Here is a 19,602-nt window from a genome sequence, read left to right as displayed (position 1 = left end):
GATAATTTTAATCACAACACCTTTCATCTTAATGTTCTTTCCTCTACCTATATAATAGCCTATAAGAGGCAATTTTAGACAATAAAATTAGGATACCCAAGCAAAACTCATGACCATGTGCATATGATCTAGGATGTGTAGAACATTTGTTTCCCAAGCTCTTTTTTCATGGAACACCAATTCTGGGAGATAGATAATAGGCATGTTCCCTCCTTTCTTCCCCTACCTACCATCCCCGAAAAAGCTTAGTGATCAAAGAAACTTGGGAAATGCTACATATTTTACATCTGGGAGATTTTACAGGGTCTGTTTATATTTTAAAGACTCTGAGGGATCCTACAATTAAAAAAAAAAATTGTTTAGTTTTAACGTGGGGCTTTCTAACATAAATACATTTCCGTAGCACTGGTCTTAAGATTTGATTTTTTTTTTTTTAGTCTTAAGAGTCCAGCTTGAAAGCACTGGTCTAAAATGGCATCTCCAGTTCTGTGAATGGGACTCTGCATACTTCTTTTGGCCATTCTTTTATACTTTTTCCCCCCCGTGGTTTTTTAAATCCGTTCTATATGTTGAATTTGTACTTAGCTGTCCATTTGTTAACGACTATTATGTAACAAAGCAGTAGAAACTGTGCCAAAATTCTAGTGGATATCTTAGAAAAACTATGTAAATGCTATTTAAAACTTTTAGAGATACACAGAAAAGTAAAACTGATGAACATTAAACTTTTTGTTCAACTTCAGAGTATTTCTACTATGTATTTAAGTCTACTGCGAATCCTTTTTTCTTTTTTTAAATAGTGACTGCTTATACATAGCTATTCAGGAATATGTGTTAGTGGTGGCAGTTTTGATAGTTGCGTGGAATTTTTCCAATGGAGAATTATCATACTCCCAGAAATTAATCTTGAGGCTTGGGTCTATTTGATAGTATTTAGTCAATGAATCCCAGAATCTCTGAATCCTGCCCTAGCCCAGCCACCCTCCTCCATATGTAGTTTCCAAGAAGGGAAATAGACAAGTTCACCAGAAAACAGTTCTCTGAATAACCACTTTGTCGAATGACCAGTTCACCAGATTTACTGATTGTGATTTTAACAGCATTAACTGGAATGTTTAACAAAAATATTAATAACTCGGTAAAAATATTAACTAAACTGAGTTTGATTTTCTACCTAGGAAATTGGCAAATGAATATTAAAAATGCTAAAATGTTCTATATTGAAAAATACCCACATATAAAATTGTATTAATTCATATGTGATAGCATTGTTTTAGCTATTTCTGATTTCTTTCAGGTGCTTTTGAATGTCATTTACAAATTTTTCAGCCTTTTAAACCTTTTTAGGATTCATTTATAGATTCTCAAATGGCATAGGACAGTCTTTGTTTTATATTTCTAGCAGTTAAAATATACATTTAAATTGTAAAAGAAACCAGAATTAGCTGAATCAGTGCCATCATATTTCAAATTCAGAATTTGATTTTTAACAAGAAGCAATTGGGATACATCAACTTTTATTTTTCCCAAGAAAGTAAATACAAAAGCATAAAGCCATTTAAAGTAACAAAGAAGTACAGATACCTGTGCATGATTGTTTTTTTAATTTTAATATAGACTAACCTTAAAAAGAAATTGTGAAAGAAGAATCAAAAAATGAATGCAAAAGAGAAAATTAGTATATAAAGAAATACTTGGGGGGAAAAAGGCAATCATAAGCCAAAAAAATTACCATATTTAACACTGAAATTTTGGTTAGTTAATGGTGAAATATTTTTTTAAGTGTCCTCTGTGGTCAGTAGCCGCAAAGGAGCATGCTTGTTGAAGTTGTCAAAAGCAGTTTTTGGTGAATTGGTAAAACTGGTTACTCAGTAAATTGGCTGTTACAGAATGAGCTATTTGATGAATTCATATTTGGCAGATTGGCCAGGAATCCTAAGGAGATCTATGTACAAAGGTCAGGGTAAATAAGAAGTAAAATACCACTTGTTTTAAACTGGGCCTGTGCCAAACACCCAGATGCAGAGCTCTCTGGTAGAGAGTACAACAGTGTAGCTTAAAACTCCAGAGGCTTTCCCATGTCACTAAAGCTAAACCAAAATCTCATGGCCTTATCAACTTTGAGCTGCTTTCACGGTACAGCAAGCAGGAGAAAAAATGAGGGCTCTGAGGTCATACAAGAAGAAAAGCTATATAGCTAGGTCTTTTTACAAGTGAAAATAGAAACAAGCCCTCTTACCAGTTCTGGAACATGGGTGATTAGAAAAGAAAACCATAGAGAATTGAGCAGAATTAAGATAGCTGTGGGACAGGGCAAAAAGACCAGTTTATTGGTCTGGATGCATAGATGGAAAGTTAGTCAGTCTGGTAATAAACACATTCTAATCAAGGTTCTGCAGTCTGACCATTCAGATTAGCCACTCCTGCTGGTGGTGTAGGAAAAGAGGCCAGAGCTTAGTATGTAAGGAAAACCTAGGATGTTTTTGTTTTTGTTCCACAGCTCTCACTCACCGCTAACCCCAGCAAAACTATGTAAAGACCTGAAGAAAGTAATATACAAACCATAAGATGAGAGCTGTGGAGACCATTCTATTTCTAAACATCCTTTCTTTCACTGTTATTTCAACACAAATCCTCTTTTCTCTTTTCTTTACTCATACTTGTGTGTTAACTACTCCATCTGAATAGTGTGATTTTTTTAAGTAGCTTTTGATTTTCTTTAATTGTGGTAGAATATGTATATGTATACATACATATGTGTGTATATATATATATATAAAACATTTGCTGTTTCAACTACTTTTACGTGTGATTTCTTTTAATGCACATTAAAGGGGAGTTACTGTGTTACGCTGCCCCCCATCTTTATTCTTTATTGCACTTATATCCCTTTTATAATTTATTATATTACAGAGACAAGAAAGATTTGCTGATAGGTCACTATTGGAAATGGAAAAAAGGGTAAGTGTTTATCTTATTGAGTAAATAGTCATTTTCCCCCTTTAATTGTTTTGTGGAAGGAGCTCTGGTAGCACAGTGGTTAAGAGCTCAGCTGCTAACCCAAACGATTGGCAGTTTGAACCATCAGCCACTTGATGGGAGGAAGATGGGGCAGTCTGCTTCCTTAGAGATTATAGCCTTTGAAATCCTATGGACTCACTATGAGTTGGAATCGACTCTACGGCATTGGGTTTTTTAGTTGATATAAAAACCTTTTTCTCCCTTTGCATTTTTAAAATAACCAATTTGTTTTTTTTTTACTAAAAAAAGGAGAAATTATTTTTAAAAATGCAGTATAAAAATAATTACAGTCTGTTAATGCCTATATCATCTACTAAATTCTACCCTGCAATAGCTACCAGCTTTATTATTATTTCAGCATGTTTTTAAAATTAGTATTCTGGGCCATTAAAAATTATCACTATAGCTATTAATTGCTAAAATTTTAGAATCATTTATTATTTTATTGAGTTTAATGTTGCTTGTTGTATCTTTTCACAATATAACTTGTTGAATTTTATCCCCATAATATTCGGAAATAACAAAATTAGAAATAAAGTCATACTAATGGTTGAAATGAAAGACATCGATAGTATAGAATATACTTAATCAGAATATTTATTTTTGAGACACAAGTGCTCACATCTTTTCAAGAATATTTTTTCTTATAGCAAAAGAATTAAAATCAACCCTAGTAGTATCTGCCCTTCTCTTTTTTCTAAATGTATACACACACTTGTTCATATTCTGACATTTTCACCCAATTTTCACTTTATCTGCCTGTCAGGTGCAGATAAATCACAATGTAGTAATGTACTTTTAATTTAAGATGATAATAATGGTATTATTAATAAAACCATTAATAAAAATGCTGATTTTTTTCCAGCACTGTCTGTGTACCAGGCAGGCACTGGGCTAAGCAATGTACATGTATTTTAAACATATGTTTTTTTAATGTTAATGAATTGGCCAAACATCAGAAACTACCTGCAGTTTTACAGTTGTCAAATAGATGTCATTGAGCCAATAGGATATTGGTCAATTTGGTGTAATATTCTTGCCTTACTTTACCACTACGTAGTTAAAAATCTTGAAGAAACCTAATAAAATAAGGCTAGTAGGGGTTATTTGTCAGTCAGGAAATAAGCTATTTCTGAAACCTCACAAAGTTAAAAGTATCAAATATGATACTATCTATGCTAGTATTTTGAGAAATGCAATGATTTATGTGAATTTGTCATGGCTATATTATTAACGAGGAGAAAGGAAAGGGTATGTATAGAAAATGACATCTTTGTATATGTAATAATGTTTAAGCATGCCAATATTAGAATAACATGGTACTTAAGAGACTGAGTAGGATTCTATCTATTTTTAAAATCACGTACCCTAAAAATATTAACATTTACAGTGAATGAACTATTTTACTAAATATCAATATTAATTATTAATCTGGGAAAGAAATGTCTTGAAAATAGTTTCAGTGTGATTAAACTAAATTTAAATGGTTTATATCTGAAAGGTGACCGGCAAGAGTCAGTATCTTCTGGGCGGTATGACCTAACCAAAGTTTTACATCACATCAATTACTGCTGCACTTTTTGCATAACACCTTAGACTGCTTATTACTTAAGGGGGAACAGTAGAACCTGCTGCAATAATCTGTTGTATGTTGCCTTTGCCTGTCACTCTTTGAGGAGATATATAGTTTAAAATAAATGTTGCAGTTGCTTCTTCATTAAATTTCACTGCACTGATGCTACACCTAGTACCGACTTAAATACAAAGCTATAAAGTTTATTGCATATATGCGACTAGTAAATATTGGTGGAGGGGATGAGAATTTCTTAGATCCTTTTGAAATTTTAAAGTACACATATTTTAGGCACGTTTGCTTCTCTGCTTTTCTGCTTCTGTCACTGTAATGTAATTGCATCTTTGTGTGAGGTTTTTTTTTTTCCTTTTCTATATACTCTTCAGTCTTGAGTATTGATTTACTTTATTCCTAAATTTTATGTGAAGTAAAAATACAGTTTGAACATGTTATGTAGAATCAGAAAGTGAAACCTTTAAATAAACAGTTTATAGAAAGTAACAAAAACACAAATCTTCAAATTTATTTCTCTCAAATTTTGGAAAGCTCTTTACACGTCACTGGCATCACATCTTTTTTCTGTACTGCTCCTGATTTGATCAATGATTCTAAAGTATCACAGTTTCACAATATAGAAGAAAATTTAAGAATGTAATAATTTTATAATTAATACTAGTACCTTGTATTGACTAGGAACGAAGAGCTCTAGAAAGAAGAATATCTGAAATGGAAGAAGAGCTCAAAGTAAGTAAACCATGCTGTTTATAAGAGAGAGTGCTGTGTATTAATTTAAATTCTATAATGCTATGTTTACCTTAATTGTTCTCAAAGTTGATTGCCTAATTTGTAAATTATCTGTATCTTCTGCTTCTTAAGTTCTGATTTTAGGTGAGCTGTGAGTTGGGAGAGGATTTGAAACTCAAATCATTTTGATAATTTGTGTAGCACTTTTGAAGTTCACATGTAGAAGAAATTAGACAATAGGGATGATACAAGATTTGGGATTTTTGTCTCATTTTTGTTACCAATCATTCTATCCCTTTTCTCCTTTTAGCATTAGTAATGTCCGTTTGATGTTGATCTGTTTTAAAATTATTACAAAATCCTAAATATATTTCCTATGTTTTCTTTTAAAAAGCAGCAAACTAGCAGAACCTGTCTTAGGTAGAATTGCTAAGCTAAGTAGTATTTTAAAGTTATTTTTTATTGTTTATATTTCCACATATTTTTCCTATGTTTTTTGGAGAGTAAATAGGGGGATCGATATAAGGTAAGTGTTCTCCTCTGAAAAGAAAGGACATTAGAGGAGTACACAGGAAGAGCTATATATTATTGGCCTCTGTATTACCTGTGGAGATAGTTTGTTTTGAATGTGGAAAGGAACACTTTGCAGAGAAAAAAAGGCATAATTAAATGATTACCTCTTACCACATTGTCTTGTATAAAACCTCTTTATTCCATTATGAATTAATGAACTAATGCATAGGAAATTGTGCCCATAGAATTTGAACTTCAATATGTAAATGTTTTATTATAGAATTGTTTGGTTCATTATCAAACTATTTTTTTTGGATGGTTTTGAAGATTGGGAACAAATCTTTTGGGTATTATTTGCTTATGTACTGTTTTGTTTGAAATGGAATTTTAGGAATATACTGTTTACTTTTCTAAATTTCTTGGAATATTCTTTTAAAACTTTATTTTTTTTCTTCTTATATTCATTACCTGTGATTCTCTTTATTTTTATTGTACTGTTTTCCATTTTCTTTCTTTTGTTCTTATTTCTTTATGTTCTGATTCCTGTAGAAACTGCACCAAATAAAGCAAATTCAAACTCTGAGAGAGTTGAATGAGCAACTGCTGACTGAGAATAGGGCCTTAACAAGAGTGGTAGTTAAGCACTCAGGGTTCTCTGGACAACTGCACTCTGTGAACCTATGATTTACAGCTTCATCGTTTCTTCTTGGTAGAGCCAGGCGGGTGTTTTTGTAGAAGTAACCTAGTCTGAGCCCACTTTGACAAATTAATGCCATTGTATCTGGAGCTTACCATATAACTATTTAATAATGCATGGCTTCTCAGAATGTTAGACTTATAAATTACGGTAAAGTTAGGGAATGATTTAGGAATTAAGACTTGTCTGCACTTTTGCAAAGCTTGTATACCTGTTTGGCTCTACAGATATTTTAGAGCTTAAAATTATGGCTATTATTTAAAAGTTTTTTATTAGAACGAAAATGGAACATAAACAGTGCAATATATTTTTTACATACAGTTAGTATATTTTGAAGCTGAAAATTAAACATGTATTATCTATTTTTCAAAATATTTTCAGTAGGAACCATCTAAGTTTATATTTAGTTCTGTATTACAGAGATAAATAAAAAAAAAATCCTATAGAGTCTTAATGTAAACTTCAGATTATTATATTTTATAATTAAACATTCTCAACACTTAAGAATTGATTGGTTTCAATAGAATTAAACTCTTCCTTAAATAAACATTTTGCCTAGGGTAGTTTTGTAAGTAGAAGTTTGCTAGAAGATAATCTAGAACATTTTGAAAGCTAAAGGGAGGAATAGATATTTTGGAAACTGGATTCTTAAGAGGAAGAATAAATTATCTTTAAGAAAACAGGTAATAACTATTTACATTTCTCTAAATTAAACTGGTTCTAGTATACCTAAATACTTTTTAATGCCCTTTTTCCCTATGAGATAGAACAAAATTTTTTAATGTCCAAAATTTAAGCTATATCATTTCCCAGCAAACCAGGCAGAATACATTCTTAGTAAAAAGTCCAGTTAACTTGTAACATTCCTATCTTCTCAATTTGTTGTAAAACCACAAAAAAATTGAGTTCCATTGTTCTGAAGATGTGAGGGTATCTTTTTCTATTTGATTCAAATACTAACCAGTATTTTTAATGCTTGGATGATTTTATAACTGCAGATTTACTACTCTAACTTATAAATTATTTTTTTACTATTCCAATAATAATAATTGCTTTGCTACCATTTAATGAGCACCTGTCTTATATCAAGGAGCCCTGGTGGTCCAGTAGTTAAGACAGTCAACTGCTAACCAAAAGGTCAGCAGTTCAAAACCACCAGCAGCTCTATGGGAGAAAGATGTAGCAGTCCGCTTCTGTAGAGATTTACAGCCTTGGAAACACTGTGAGGTCACTAGGAGTCAGAATCGACTTGACAGCAGTGGGTTTGGTTTGAGTTTGGTATCTTATATCAGATGTTGTACTAGGCACTTAAACTTTGGGACTGTATGAATCCCTTAAGAAATTTTAATAATTTAGAACAACTCTGACCCCCTTAAAAGTTTCTAAATAGACTTGTGGTTATAGGAAAAACAGTTAAGTATTGTGGTTTTAGCTCTGACATACATAAAGCAAAAAGCCTTGTTTAGATACTGATAGCAACTCCCTCTAAGCCTATCCTAACAAACACAGGTTTCATTTTCTTGGCTGTTCTAATACAGTGTGTTTGTGAGTCATAATATCAAGTGATTTAGTAAATTTTTATTGATACTTTCAAAGAATCAACCTTTCAGTGAGTTATTTTTTAAATTAGCTTCACAATATCAAAGTTTGATTTTTTTTCTCATACATGTTTTAGCCCCTAGAAATATATATGACTGACAAATCTCATTCATGCATCTTGTAGTGAAATATAATGTTTGTTAATAGTAATATTTTATCTTTTTATTGAAGTAAAAGATTCTTCTATTTTTCCCCTCATAGATGTTACCAGATCTAAAGGCAGACAACCAGAGGCTAAAGGATGAAAATGGGGCCTTGATCAGAGTTATAAGCAAACTTTCCAAATAAATAAAAAAGCAGCAAGTCATGGAATTGCACATATTAGTAACCCAGTGGACCATAAATGGCAGTCACTGGAAACCTGGGAAGAATCCTTGGAGACTGTCATTTTCGGATATCCTGCCAAATGCCCTCTTATCTAGGGTTTTGTTTTGTTTAATTTTGGGTTTTTGTTTTTTTTTTAAATCAAGACCATTGTTTCATGTTAATGCAGCTGCTGAGAAGATTTTTTTTTTTTTAAATGACTGAGAAAACTTGTTTACAGCTCCAGCATATAAGGAAAGTGTTCAAGGCCAGATATGCCTCAGATATTTAACCAGTAAGCCTTAGTTGTACATAAATACTTTTGTGTCAACAAGAACTTTCAGCTCTCACAGAAGACAGTTATTCAACATTTTTTGATGTGCCACGGTTTCCAGTTTTTCTATATTTAATTTTTTTGCTTTACATCTTAAGCTTGGGTTTGTATTTTTTCCTTCTAACTCTTCATGTGGCAGACATTTCTATGTTTTCACAACTTTTTCATTTACAGAAAAGAACACCTGCTCTTCTGAAATAAATGTATTAGCTAGTGCTGTGTTGTCTCCCACCTGAAACTGAATTGCTTGGTGGAACGTTTGCTTTCACTGTTTGTGCAATATGCATTTATTTCTTATATGAATGCTTTAAAGTCAATTGAAATTAGATTCTTTTAAGTCCTATTTTCTGCCTTCATTGGTCACTTTTTTATTATTATTATTGTAGTATAAGATGTTAGATTCTGTAATCTTCACATTCGTTTTAGCAGGTACTGAGTGATGCTGTATATATAAATAAGTGTATTGTTTTGATTTTTAGATCACCACATGGCATGCTTGACTATTTCCTTATTTCACACGTCTGTTAGTGCAAAGTAGGCTACTCCATAATAGTGTTAAAAACAAAACTTGCGAACAATGTGATGTAAAGTCTTTAAAAGTTATACATTATATGGAGCCCTACCTTTACAAAAGATTTCTACTGTAAAGTGCTTTTACTTTTATTTCCAGTTTTCATTTGATAGTATTCAGCCGTAATTAAAGTTGCATAAGATAATTAGTTCACATTTCACATACCTGTATTTATCTGAGTGCTGTCTAAAACTGTTGTGCTAGCCAAAGTAATGCTATGAAATCATTTGCAGATTTAACCTGGGAGTTAATGTTAAATGCACTGTTATTGCCATGTGAAGAGGCATCAACTTTGATACCACCATCATGTTCAGACCATTTTATACATTTCAGTGGCCTTTTTAAAAAGCAAAACCGAGTACATAGTGAAGATGGCTTTTATTTGGACAAATAGCTTTTATATTTTCATTAAACCATGCAAAAAATATTACATCTTTCTGGCACATAACTGTCTCCTTAAAAACCACTGAACAGTTCAGCCATTTGAATAAATTGTACATTGTAAAGCTTAAAGTAGCTAATTGTATTATTGATTGTATTGTATACTGTATTAAATGTGAATTTGTACCCCTTCATTTTAAAAGGTCATTGTGTTCTACTGCCTACATTAGATTACTTGAGGGTTGGGTAAGGGTGTTTTGGTAAGCAGGATTTTAAATCCTCTTTCTCCTGATTGGTTTTATGAAGATATAAGGTTATGCTCTTACTACCAAGCTCAGGATTCTTGATTTTTAAAGGTACAAGGATAGTTGTGGAAGTTTTATTTTTGGTTTTATTTGGATTGTATGAATGGTGGGTCTGAATATAGAGAATTTCCATGGTCTTATTGCAGAGGTAAAATATACAGATAATTGATCAGTTTGAATGACTGCAACATGTTTTGGTTGCACAACAGTTAGGCATGCTAAGAATTATATTTGTGAAGTTTGGATGCCTGTGAAGAATGATTAAATACATGTTTCTAATATTTTAGTGTTTTGTACTTAGGTTATTTATTCTTTGTATCTAAAACTGAACAGCTACTGTGCTATATTGATTTTATTGGTAGTATTGAGCAGACCTTGTTTCTGCATGAAACTAGTTGCAAAACCCACTATTTTGAAAATAAAAATGTATTTTGACATATACAAATAAAATGAATAAAACTATTTTAAATGTGTGAACTTTTACTGAAGACATTTTAAATTTTGTTTTGAAACTGATATTTAAATTATGCATGGGTATTTTTTCACTAATTGCTTGGATACCGCTTTGAATAATTTTTAAAATTGTAATTTTGTGATAATTTGCACAGCATTGTACATGCACAGCTGTAAATGCAATCTTAATTTGCCATATTTATGCAATTTCTGTACCAATTTGGACAAATGTTTATATATTTTACATAAAGCTATCTGTATGCAGAATCTGAGAACTAGTTTTTTATGAAAATAAGTGGGTAAAAATAATGATAACAGTGAGTTTCTTGAAGACAGTTGCTTTGTAGCACAAGACTTCATTTCCATAAACATTTTTGTTTTTTAAATTAAACCTTTTTTTAAGCTACAGACAGGTTTGGGAATCCATATGAAGAGGTAATATTCCATTGAAATGCAAAATTTACATTTTAATACTAGATCATTTTCAACCTAGATTTTTCAAGGTTCAACCACCAGTCTAACCTATCTGTAACTAGATAAGAGACACTTTGGATTTTGAATCTTTGGTGGAGCACTTGTAGTGTGTGTTTAATCAAATTAATACAACAAAGATAGAGCTTTATTCTTCTTCCAATACATTACCCATGCATGCTCACAGAATGATAGTTATTATTGTTACTTGTCCTCTGTTAAAAAAGGATTTGACATGTAAATACTTCAGATCCAAATAAAAGTGTCTATAGAGCTCTCCAGGAGAGTATCCATATAAAAAGTAAAGTAGATATTCACTGATCCCTTAGGATTACCACTTACTCTCTTCTGGCTTATTAAGTTGGTCATGACTCCCAGTGCTAACACTCTCTGAGAAGAAAATATCCAGAGAGCCAAATTCTTATCTTCAAACTAGGACCATGTATTTCCAGCAAACATAATAGCTTTATTGATTGCCCTTCACCTTGTTGATATAAGCAGCATTCAGAGCAAAGTCCATTAATGATCATTAACTATCCATTTGCTCTATCTTGCTAATGAAATCCTTTGGTTACAAAGGTGAATGTTGCCTGATACACAGTCTTTTCTGCGATATTCCATGCTTTACATTCTGTGTGTGTGGGTGTGGTCTCTGTGTGTCTGAGTGTGCATGTTCAACTGAGATAATGTACATAGGAAAATTGTCAAAAAAATTAAGTGTAAAATGAAATACTTATTTCACTATTTTATTATATGTTCTTCAATAACTAAATCCATTTGTTAACTTTCACTTTGGAAAGGTTCTCTGGAGTTAAGTTTGGTGTAAACAACAGAGAGGGCATTTTCTCGTAGGTAAGTGACACAGAGAATGTCATATTGCTATTTCATGCCACAAAATAACTGGATTACAAAGTACCACATTTAAAATAAAAGTATAAGAACCAGAAGTGTAAGATTTTATTTTTGGAATAGAGTAAAATACATAATGAGTTCTATTCTTTTTACTGTAAATTTGAAGTTTTATTACAAGTTTTCTAAAGTGTATTAGAAGTAAGCTCTTTTAAGCCAGTCTATCCCATTGTGTCCCTGCTTAAATTCCAGTAAAAATCTAGGTCACAAAAGTCAACTAAATTTTCATTTTAAATAAAGATGAAGAAAAGAGAGGGCAAGACTTAAAGAAATGAACAGGAGTAGTAGATTCGATCCTAAAATATAGCTAGTAGAACCTGTACTTGGTACTTGTCAGTCTGGAAGTATGTTAGAGGAAAAGAGATACATCTTCTCTCCCCGTCCTTACCCTCAATTTTTCTTACATGTCTGTTTTTATATAGTTCTGATTTAATAAGATGTTACCTTGTTTGATCCCTAAAACAGACTAGGTAGAGTATGTCTCCATTTTACGGGTGAAAAACCTGAGGTTTACAGATAATTAACTATTTCAACATCCCAAGCCTGGTGTAAAGCAGAGCTATTACCCAACTTAGTGGTAGTTGTCATTTTTTCTCTCCAATTAATTGAGAGCTTTATTCACTATTCCACTTACCTTAACAAATTATTTGCATGAAATTGCCTGAGTTAAATATGACTCTATTTTGTATGTTTAGGCTTAAAATACTTGGTTATATTTGAGGAGCTAAAATGGACTGGTATTGGTCATTTTGAATCAGTCAGTCATATGGTCTGCTACGCTGGGAATGACAAATTGAAGAAGAATGGTGTCATATTCATCATCGAAAGGAATATTTCAATATCTAGCCTTAAGTACAGTGCTGTCAGTGATAGTATAATACCCATATGCGTAGGAGGAAGACCAGTTAATATGACTATTATTCAAATTTACACACCAACCACTAATGCCAAATATGAGGAAATTGAAGATTTTTACCAGTTTCTACAGCCTGAAATTGATCAAACATGCAGACAAAATGCACTGATAATTATTGGTGACTAGAACGCGAAAGTTGAAAACAAAGAAGAATTGGTAGCTGGAAAATAGGGCCTTGGTGATAGAAACAATGCCAGAGATCACACTAAAGAATTTTGCAAGACCATTTACTCATTGCAAATTTATTTTTTCAGCAAGATAAACAGCAACTAGGTATGTGGACCTCACCAGATGGAAAACACAGAAATCAAATGGACAATGGAAAAGCTCAATATCATCAGCCAGAACACGGCCAGGGTCTGACTGTGGAACAGACTATCAATTGTTCATTTGCAAGTTCAAGTAGAAGCTGAAGAAAATTAAAACAAGATCACGGGAGCCAAAACATGACTTTGAGTATACCTTACCTAAATTTAGAGATCATCTCAAGAATAGATGTGACGCATTGAACACTAATGACCAAAGACCAGACACATTGTAGGATGACATCAAGGACATCATACACGAAGAAATCAAGAGATCATTAAGACAGGAAAAAAAGAAAAGATCAAAATGGATGTCAGAAGAGACTCTGAAGGTTGCTCTTGAATATAGAGTAGCCAAAGCGAGTGGAAAAAATTATAAAGTAAAAGAGCTGTATAGAAGATTTCAAAGGGCAGTTTGAGAAGTCGGAGTATTATAATGAAATGTGCAAAGACCTGCAGTAGAAAATGAAAAGGGAAGAATATATTCAGCGTTTCTCAAGCTGAAAGAACTGAAGAAAAAATTCAAGCCTCGAGCAGTTTTGAAGGATTCTATGAGCAAAATGGAAGAAGTACAACCAGAATGCTCCTTAGAAGCAAGGATGATGAGACTATGTCTTACACACTTTGGCACATGTTGTCAGGAGGGATCAGTCCCTGGAGAAGGACATCATGCTTAGTAAAGTACAGGTTCAGCAGAAAAGAGGAAGACCCTCAATGAGATGGATTGACACATGGGCTGCAACAATGGGCTCAAGCATAACAATTTTGAGCATGGCACAGGACCAGGCAGTATTTCATTCTGTGGTACATAGGGTTGCTATGAGTCAGTACTGACTCAACAGCACCTAACAACAATGGGCAAAATATTAAACGACGAAAGAAGCATCAAAAGAAAAATGAATGAATACACAGAGTCACTGTACCAAAAAGAATCAGCCGACATTCAGCCATTTCAGGAGATAGCATATGAGCAAGAATCGATGGTATTGAAGGAAAAAGTCCAAGCTGCACTGAAGGCATTGGCGAAAAACAAGGCTCCGGGAATTGACCTCATACCAACTGAGATGTTTCAGCCAATGGATGCAGCACTGGAGGTGCTTACTCGTCTATGCCAAGAAATTTGGAAGCCAGCTACCTGGCCAACCAACTGAAAGAGATCCGTATTTGTGCCCATTCCAAAGGTGATCGAACATAATGCGGAAATTATCAAACAACGTCATTAATACCACATGCAAGTAAAATTTTGCTTAAGATAATTCAAAAATGGTTGCAGCGGTACTTTGACAGGGAACTGCCAGAAATTCAAGCCAGATTCAGAAGAGAATGTGGAATGGTAGATCTTGGCTGAAAGAAAATACCACAAAGATTTTTATCTGTGTTTTATTGACTATGTAAAGGCATTTGACTTTGTGGATCATAACAAATTAAGGGTAATACCGCCAAGAATGGAAATTCCAGAACTCTTAATTGTGCTCATGTGTAACCCGTACATGATCAGGAGGCATTCATTAGAACAGAACAAGGGGATATGGCGTGGTTTAAAGTCAGGAAAGGTATGTGTCAGGATTGTATACTGAGCGAATAACACAAGAAGCTGGATTATATGAAGAAGAACAAGGCATGGGGAATGGAGGAAGACTCATTAACAGCCTGCATTATGCAGATGCTAAAAGCTTACTTGCTGAAAGTGGTGAGGATTTGAAGCACTCACTGATGAAGATCAAAGACTAAACAGCCTTCAGTATGGATTACACCTCAACATAAAACAAAATTCCTGGCGGCGGAGCCAAGATGGCGGACTAGGCAGACGCTACCTCGGATCCCTCTTACAACAAAGACACGGAAAAACAAGTGAATCGATCACATACATAACAATCTACGAACCCTGAACAACAAACACAGATTTAGAGACGGAGAACGAACTAATACGGGGAAGCAGCGATTGTTTCCAGAGCCTGGAGCCAGCGTACCAGTCAGGTACGGCACAAGCACAGAGACCTGCTCCACCCCCCTGAACTAACCCCGGGAGGGGGACCAGCTGGTTCCACGGGCGGCGTGGGACACAGCCGGTAGGAGAAGTCCCCGGGAGGCAGTGACTGATCTTGGAGCAGAAAGAGCAGCATCCGAGCCGGGGAACCGTCCCGCAGGGATTAGGACTGCACGCAGGTACGCCATAAACACGGAGAGTTGCTCCACCCCCTGAACTAACCCCGGGAAGGGGACCAGCCGGGTCGCGCGGGCGGCGTGGGACGCAGCCGGTAGGAGAAGTCCCCGGGAGGCAGCGACTGGTATTGGAGTGGGGAGAACAGCGTTCCAGCCAGGACACTCGGTCGCGGCACAAGCACAGGGAGCTACTCCACCCATCTGAACTAACCCCGGGAGGGGGCCCACCTAGTTCACGGGGGCGGCAGGAGAGACGAGAAGTTCTCACGCCACGCGGCTGGAGAGACGAGAAGTCCCCGGGAGGCAGCGACTGATTTTGGAGTTGAGAGTGCACCGTCCCAGTAGGGGAGCCTTGACGCTGGGCGTGGGGCTGGAAGCGGAGGATCTGACCGTGACTCCAGCGGGCCAGACCCCCCGGGGGCAATCTCCACACAGCCAGCACACATAGGCGACGCGCCCGTGAGAATCTCAGATATAACAGTCATTCCAAGCAAGACAAGCAACTCTGGCTATATTCTGAGGTGCTACTCTCCTATCTCTCTGTTCCCTCCCCCACCCTTCCCAGGCGGCTTCATTAACATCTGAATAGCCTGAGCCAAAGGGAGAACTCTGATAGGGATCTGACTGCAGTTTTTTTTTTAGCGGATTTTCTGGAAAAACTAGTTTCCCAGTGATGGCTCGGAGACAACAATCCATATCAAACCACTTAAAGAAGCAGACCGGGACAGCTTCTCCAACCCCCCAAACAAAAGAATCAAAATCTTTCCCAAATGAAGATACAATTTTGGAATTATCAGATACAGAATATAAAAAACTAATTTACAGAATGCTTAATGATATCACAAATGAAATTAGGATATCTGCAGAAAAAGCCAAGGAACACACTGATAAAACTGTTGAAGAACTCAAAAAGATTATTCAAGAACATACTGGAAAAATTAATAAGTTGCAAGAATCCATAGAGAGACAACATGTAGAAATCCAAAAGATTAACAATAAAATAACAGAATTAGACAACGTAATAGGAAGTCAGAGGAGCAGACTCGAGCAATTAGAATGCAGACTGGGACATCTGGAGGACCAGGGAATTAACACCAACATAGCTGAAAAAAAATCAGATAAAAGAATTAAAAAAAATGAAGAAACCCTAAGAATTATGTGGGACTCTATCAAGAAGGATAACCTGCGGGTGATTGGAGTCCCAGAACAGGGAGGAGGGACAGAAAACACAGAGAAAATAGTTGAAGAACTTCTGACAGAAAACTTCCCTGACATCATGAAAGACGAAAGGATATCTATCCAAGATGCTCATCGAACCCCATTTAAGATTGATCCAAAAAGAAAAACACCAAGACATATTATCATCAAACTCACCAAAACCAAAGATAAACAGAAAATTTTAAAAGCAGCCAGGGAGAAAAGAAAGGTTTCCTTCAAGGGAGAATCAATAAGAATATGTTCTGACTACTCAGCAGAAACCATGCAGGCAAGAAGGGAATGGGACGACATATACAGAACACTGAAGGAGAAAAACTGCCAGCCAAGGATCATATATCCAGCAAAACTCTCTCTGAAATATGAAGGCGAAATTAAGATATTTACAGACAAACACAAGTTTAGAGAATTTGCAAAAACCAAACCAAAGCTACAAGAAATACTAAAGGATATTGTTTGGTCAGAGAACCAATAATATCAGATATCAGCACAACACAAGGTCACAAAACAGAACGTCCTGATATCAACTCAAATAGGGAAATCACAAAAACAAACAAATTAAGATTAATTAAAAAAAAAAATACACATAACAGGGAATCATGGAAGTCAATAGGTAAAAGATCACAATAATCAAAAAGAGGGACTAAATACAGGAGGCATTGAACTGCCATATGGAGAGTGATACAAGGCGATATAGAACAATACAAGTTAGGTTTTTACTTAGAAAAATAGGGGTATATAATGAGGTAACCACAAAAAGGTATAACAACTCTATAACTCAAGACAAAAACCAAGAAAAACGTAACGACTCAACTAACATAAAGTCAAACACTATGAAAATGAGGATCTCACAATTTACTAAGAAAAACGCCTCAGCACAAAAAAGTATGTGGAAAAATGAAATTGTCAACAACACACATAAAAAGGCATCAAAATGACAGCACTAAAAACTTACTTATCTATAATTACCCTGAATGTAAATGGACTAAATGCACCAATAAAGAGACAGAGAGTCACAGACTGGATAAAGAAACACGATCCATCTATATGCTGCCTACAAGAGACACACCTTAGACTTAGAGACTCAAATAAACTAAAACTCAAAGGATGGAAAAAAAGTATATCAAGCAAACAATAAGCAAAAAAGAAGAGGAGTAGCAATATTAATTTCTGACAAAATAGACTTTAGACTTAAATCCACCACAAAGGATAAAGAAGGACACTATATAATGATAAAAGGGACAATTGATCAGGAAGACATAACCATATTAAATATTTACGCACCCAATGACAGGGCTGCAAGATACATAAATCAAATTTTAACAGAACTGAAAAGCGAGATAGATACCTCCACAATTATAGTAGGAGACTTCAACACACCACTTTCGGAGAAGGACAGGACATCCAGCAAGAAGCTCAATAGAGACACGGAAGATCTAATTACAACAATCAACCAACTTGACCTCATTGACTTATACAGAACTCTCCACCCAACTGCTGCAAAATATACTTTTTTTTCCAGCGCACATGGAACATTCTCTAGAATAGACCACATATTAGGACATAAAACAAACCTTTGCAGAGTCCAAAACATCGAAATATTACAAAGCATCTTCTCAGATCACAAGGCAATAAAACTAGAGATCAATAACAGAAAAACGAGGGAAAAGAAATCAAATACTTGGAAAATGAACAATACCCTCCTGAAAAAAGACTGGGTTATAGAAGACATCAAGGAGGGAATAAGGAAATTCATAGAAAGCAACGAGAATGAAAATACTTCCTATCAAAACCTCTGGGACACAGCAAAAGCAGTGCTCAGAGGCCAATTTATATCAATAAATGCACACATACAAAAAGAAGAAAGAGCCAAAATCAGAGAACTGTCCCTACAACTTGAACAAATAGAAAGTGAGCAACAAAAGAATCCATCAGGCACCAGAAGAAAACAAATAATAAAAATTAGAGCTGAACTAAATGAATTAGAGAACAGAAAAACAATTGAAAGAATTAACAAAGCCAAAAGCTGGTTCTTTGAAAAAATTAACAAAATTGATAAACCATTGGCTAGACTGACTAAAGAAATACAGGAAAGGAAACAAATAACCCGAATAAGAAATGAGAAGGACCACATCACAACAGAACCAAATGAAATTAAAAGAATCATTTCAGATTATTATGAAAAATTGTACTCTAACAAATTTGAAAACCTAGAAGAAATGGATGAATTCCTGGAAAAACACTACCTACCTAAACTAACACATTCAGAAGTAGAACAACTAAATAGACCCATAACAAAAAAAGAGATTGAAACGGTAATCAAAAAACTCCCAACAAAAAAAAGTCCCGGCCCGGACGGCTTCACTGCAGAGTTCTACCAAATTTTCAGAGAAGAGTTAACACCACTACTACTAAAGGTATTCCAAAGCATAGAAAATGACGGAATACTACCCAACTCATTCTATGAAGCCACCATCTCCCTGATACCAAAACCAGGTAAAGACATTACAAAAAAAGAAAATTATAGACCTATATCCCTCATGAACATTGATGCAAAAATCCTCAACAAAATTCTAGCCAATAGAATCCAACAACACATCAAAAAAATAATTCACCCTGATCAAGTGGGATTTATACCAGGTATGCAAGGCTGGTTTAATATCAGAAAAACCATTAATGTAATCCATCACATAAATAAAACAAAAGACAAAAACCACATGATCTTATCAATTGATGCAGAAAAGGCATTTGACAAAGTCCAACACCCATTCATGATAAAAACTCTTACCAAAATAGGAATTGAAGGAAAATTCCTCAACATAATAAAGGGCATCTATGCAAAGCCAACAGCCAATGTCACTCTAAATGGAGAGAACCTGAAAGCATTTCCCTTGAGAACGGGAACCAGACAAGGATGCCCTTTATCACCGCTCTTATTCAACATCGTGTTGGAAGTCTTAGCCAGGGCAATCAGGCTAGACAAAGAAATAAAAGGTATCCGGATTGGCAAGGAAGAAGTAAAGTTATCACTATTTGCAGATGACATGATTATATACACAGAAAACCCTAAGGAATCCTCCAGAAAACTACTGAAACTAATAGAAGAGTTTGGCAGAGTCTCAGGTTATA

The 19,602-nt window shown here is 34.8% G+C and overlaps 1 protein-coding gene across 3 annotated transcripts in view; it reads left to right on the top strand.

The window, feature by feature from the left end:
- PPP1R12A (protein phosphatase 1 regulatory subunit 12A) overlaps positions 1-10,678 on the top strand; it is a 173,154-nt gene extending 162,476 nt beyond the window's left edge. For 2 of the 3 annotated variants that reach the window (XM_049885166.1, XM_049885167.1), the window contains exons 22-24: positions 2,914-2,961; positions 5,288-5,338; positions 8,349-10,678. In XM_049885166.1, coding sequence (XP_049741123.1) covers positions 2,914-2,961; positions 5,288-5,338; positions 8,349-8,435 — 186 coding nt within the window. In that variant the 3' untranslated portion in view covers positions 8,436-10,678. The remainder of the gene's footprint in view (positions 1-2,913; positions 2,962-5,287; positions 5,339-8,348) is intronic. The other variant, XM_049885164.1, reaches the window with a different exon arrangement.
- The last annotated feature ends 8,924 nt before the right edge of the window (positions 10,679-19,602 follow it).

Source organism: Elephas maximus, chromosome 4 (assembly GCF_024166365.1).
Source record: "Elephas maximus indicus isolate mEleMax1 chromosome 4, mEleMax1 primary haplotype, whole genome shotgun sequence".
Classification (NCBI taxonomy): domain Eukaryota; kingdom Metazoa; phylum Chordata; class Mammalia; order Proboscidea; family Elephantidae; genus Elephas; species Elephas maximus.
The sequence above is the reverse complement of the archived record's forward strand: the minus strand, read 5'-3'. Positions and strand labels throughout refer to the sequence as shown.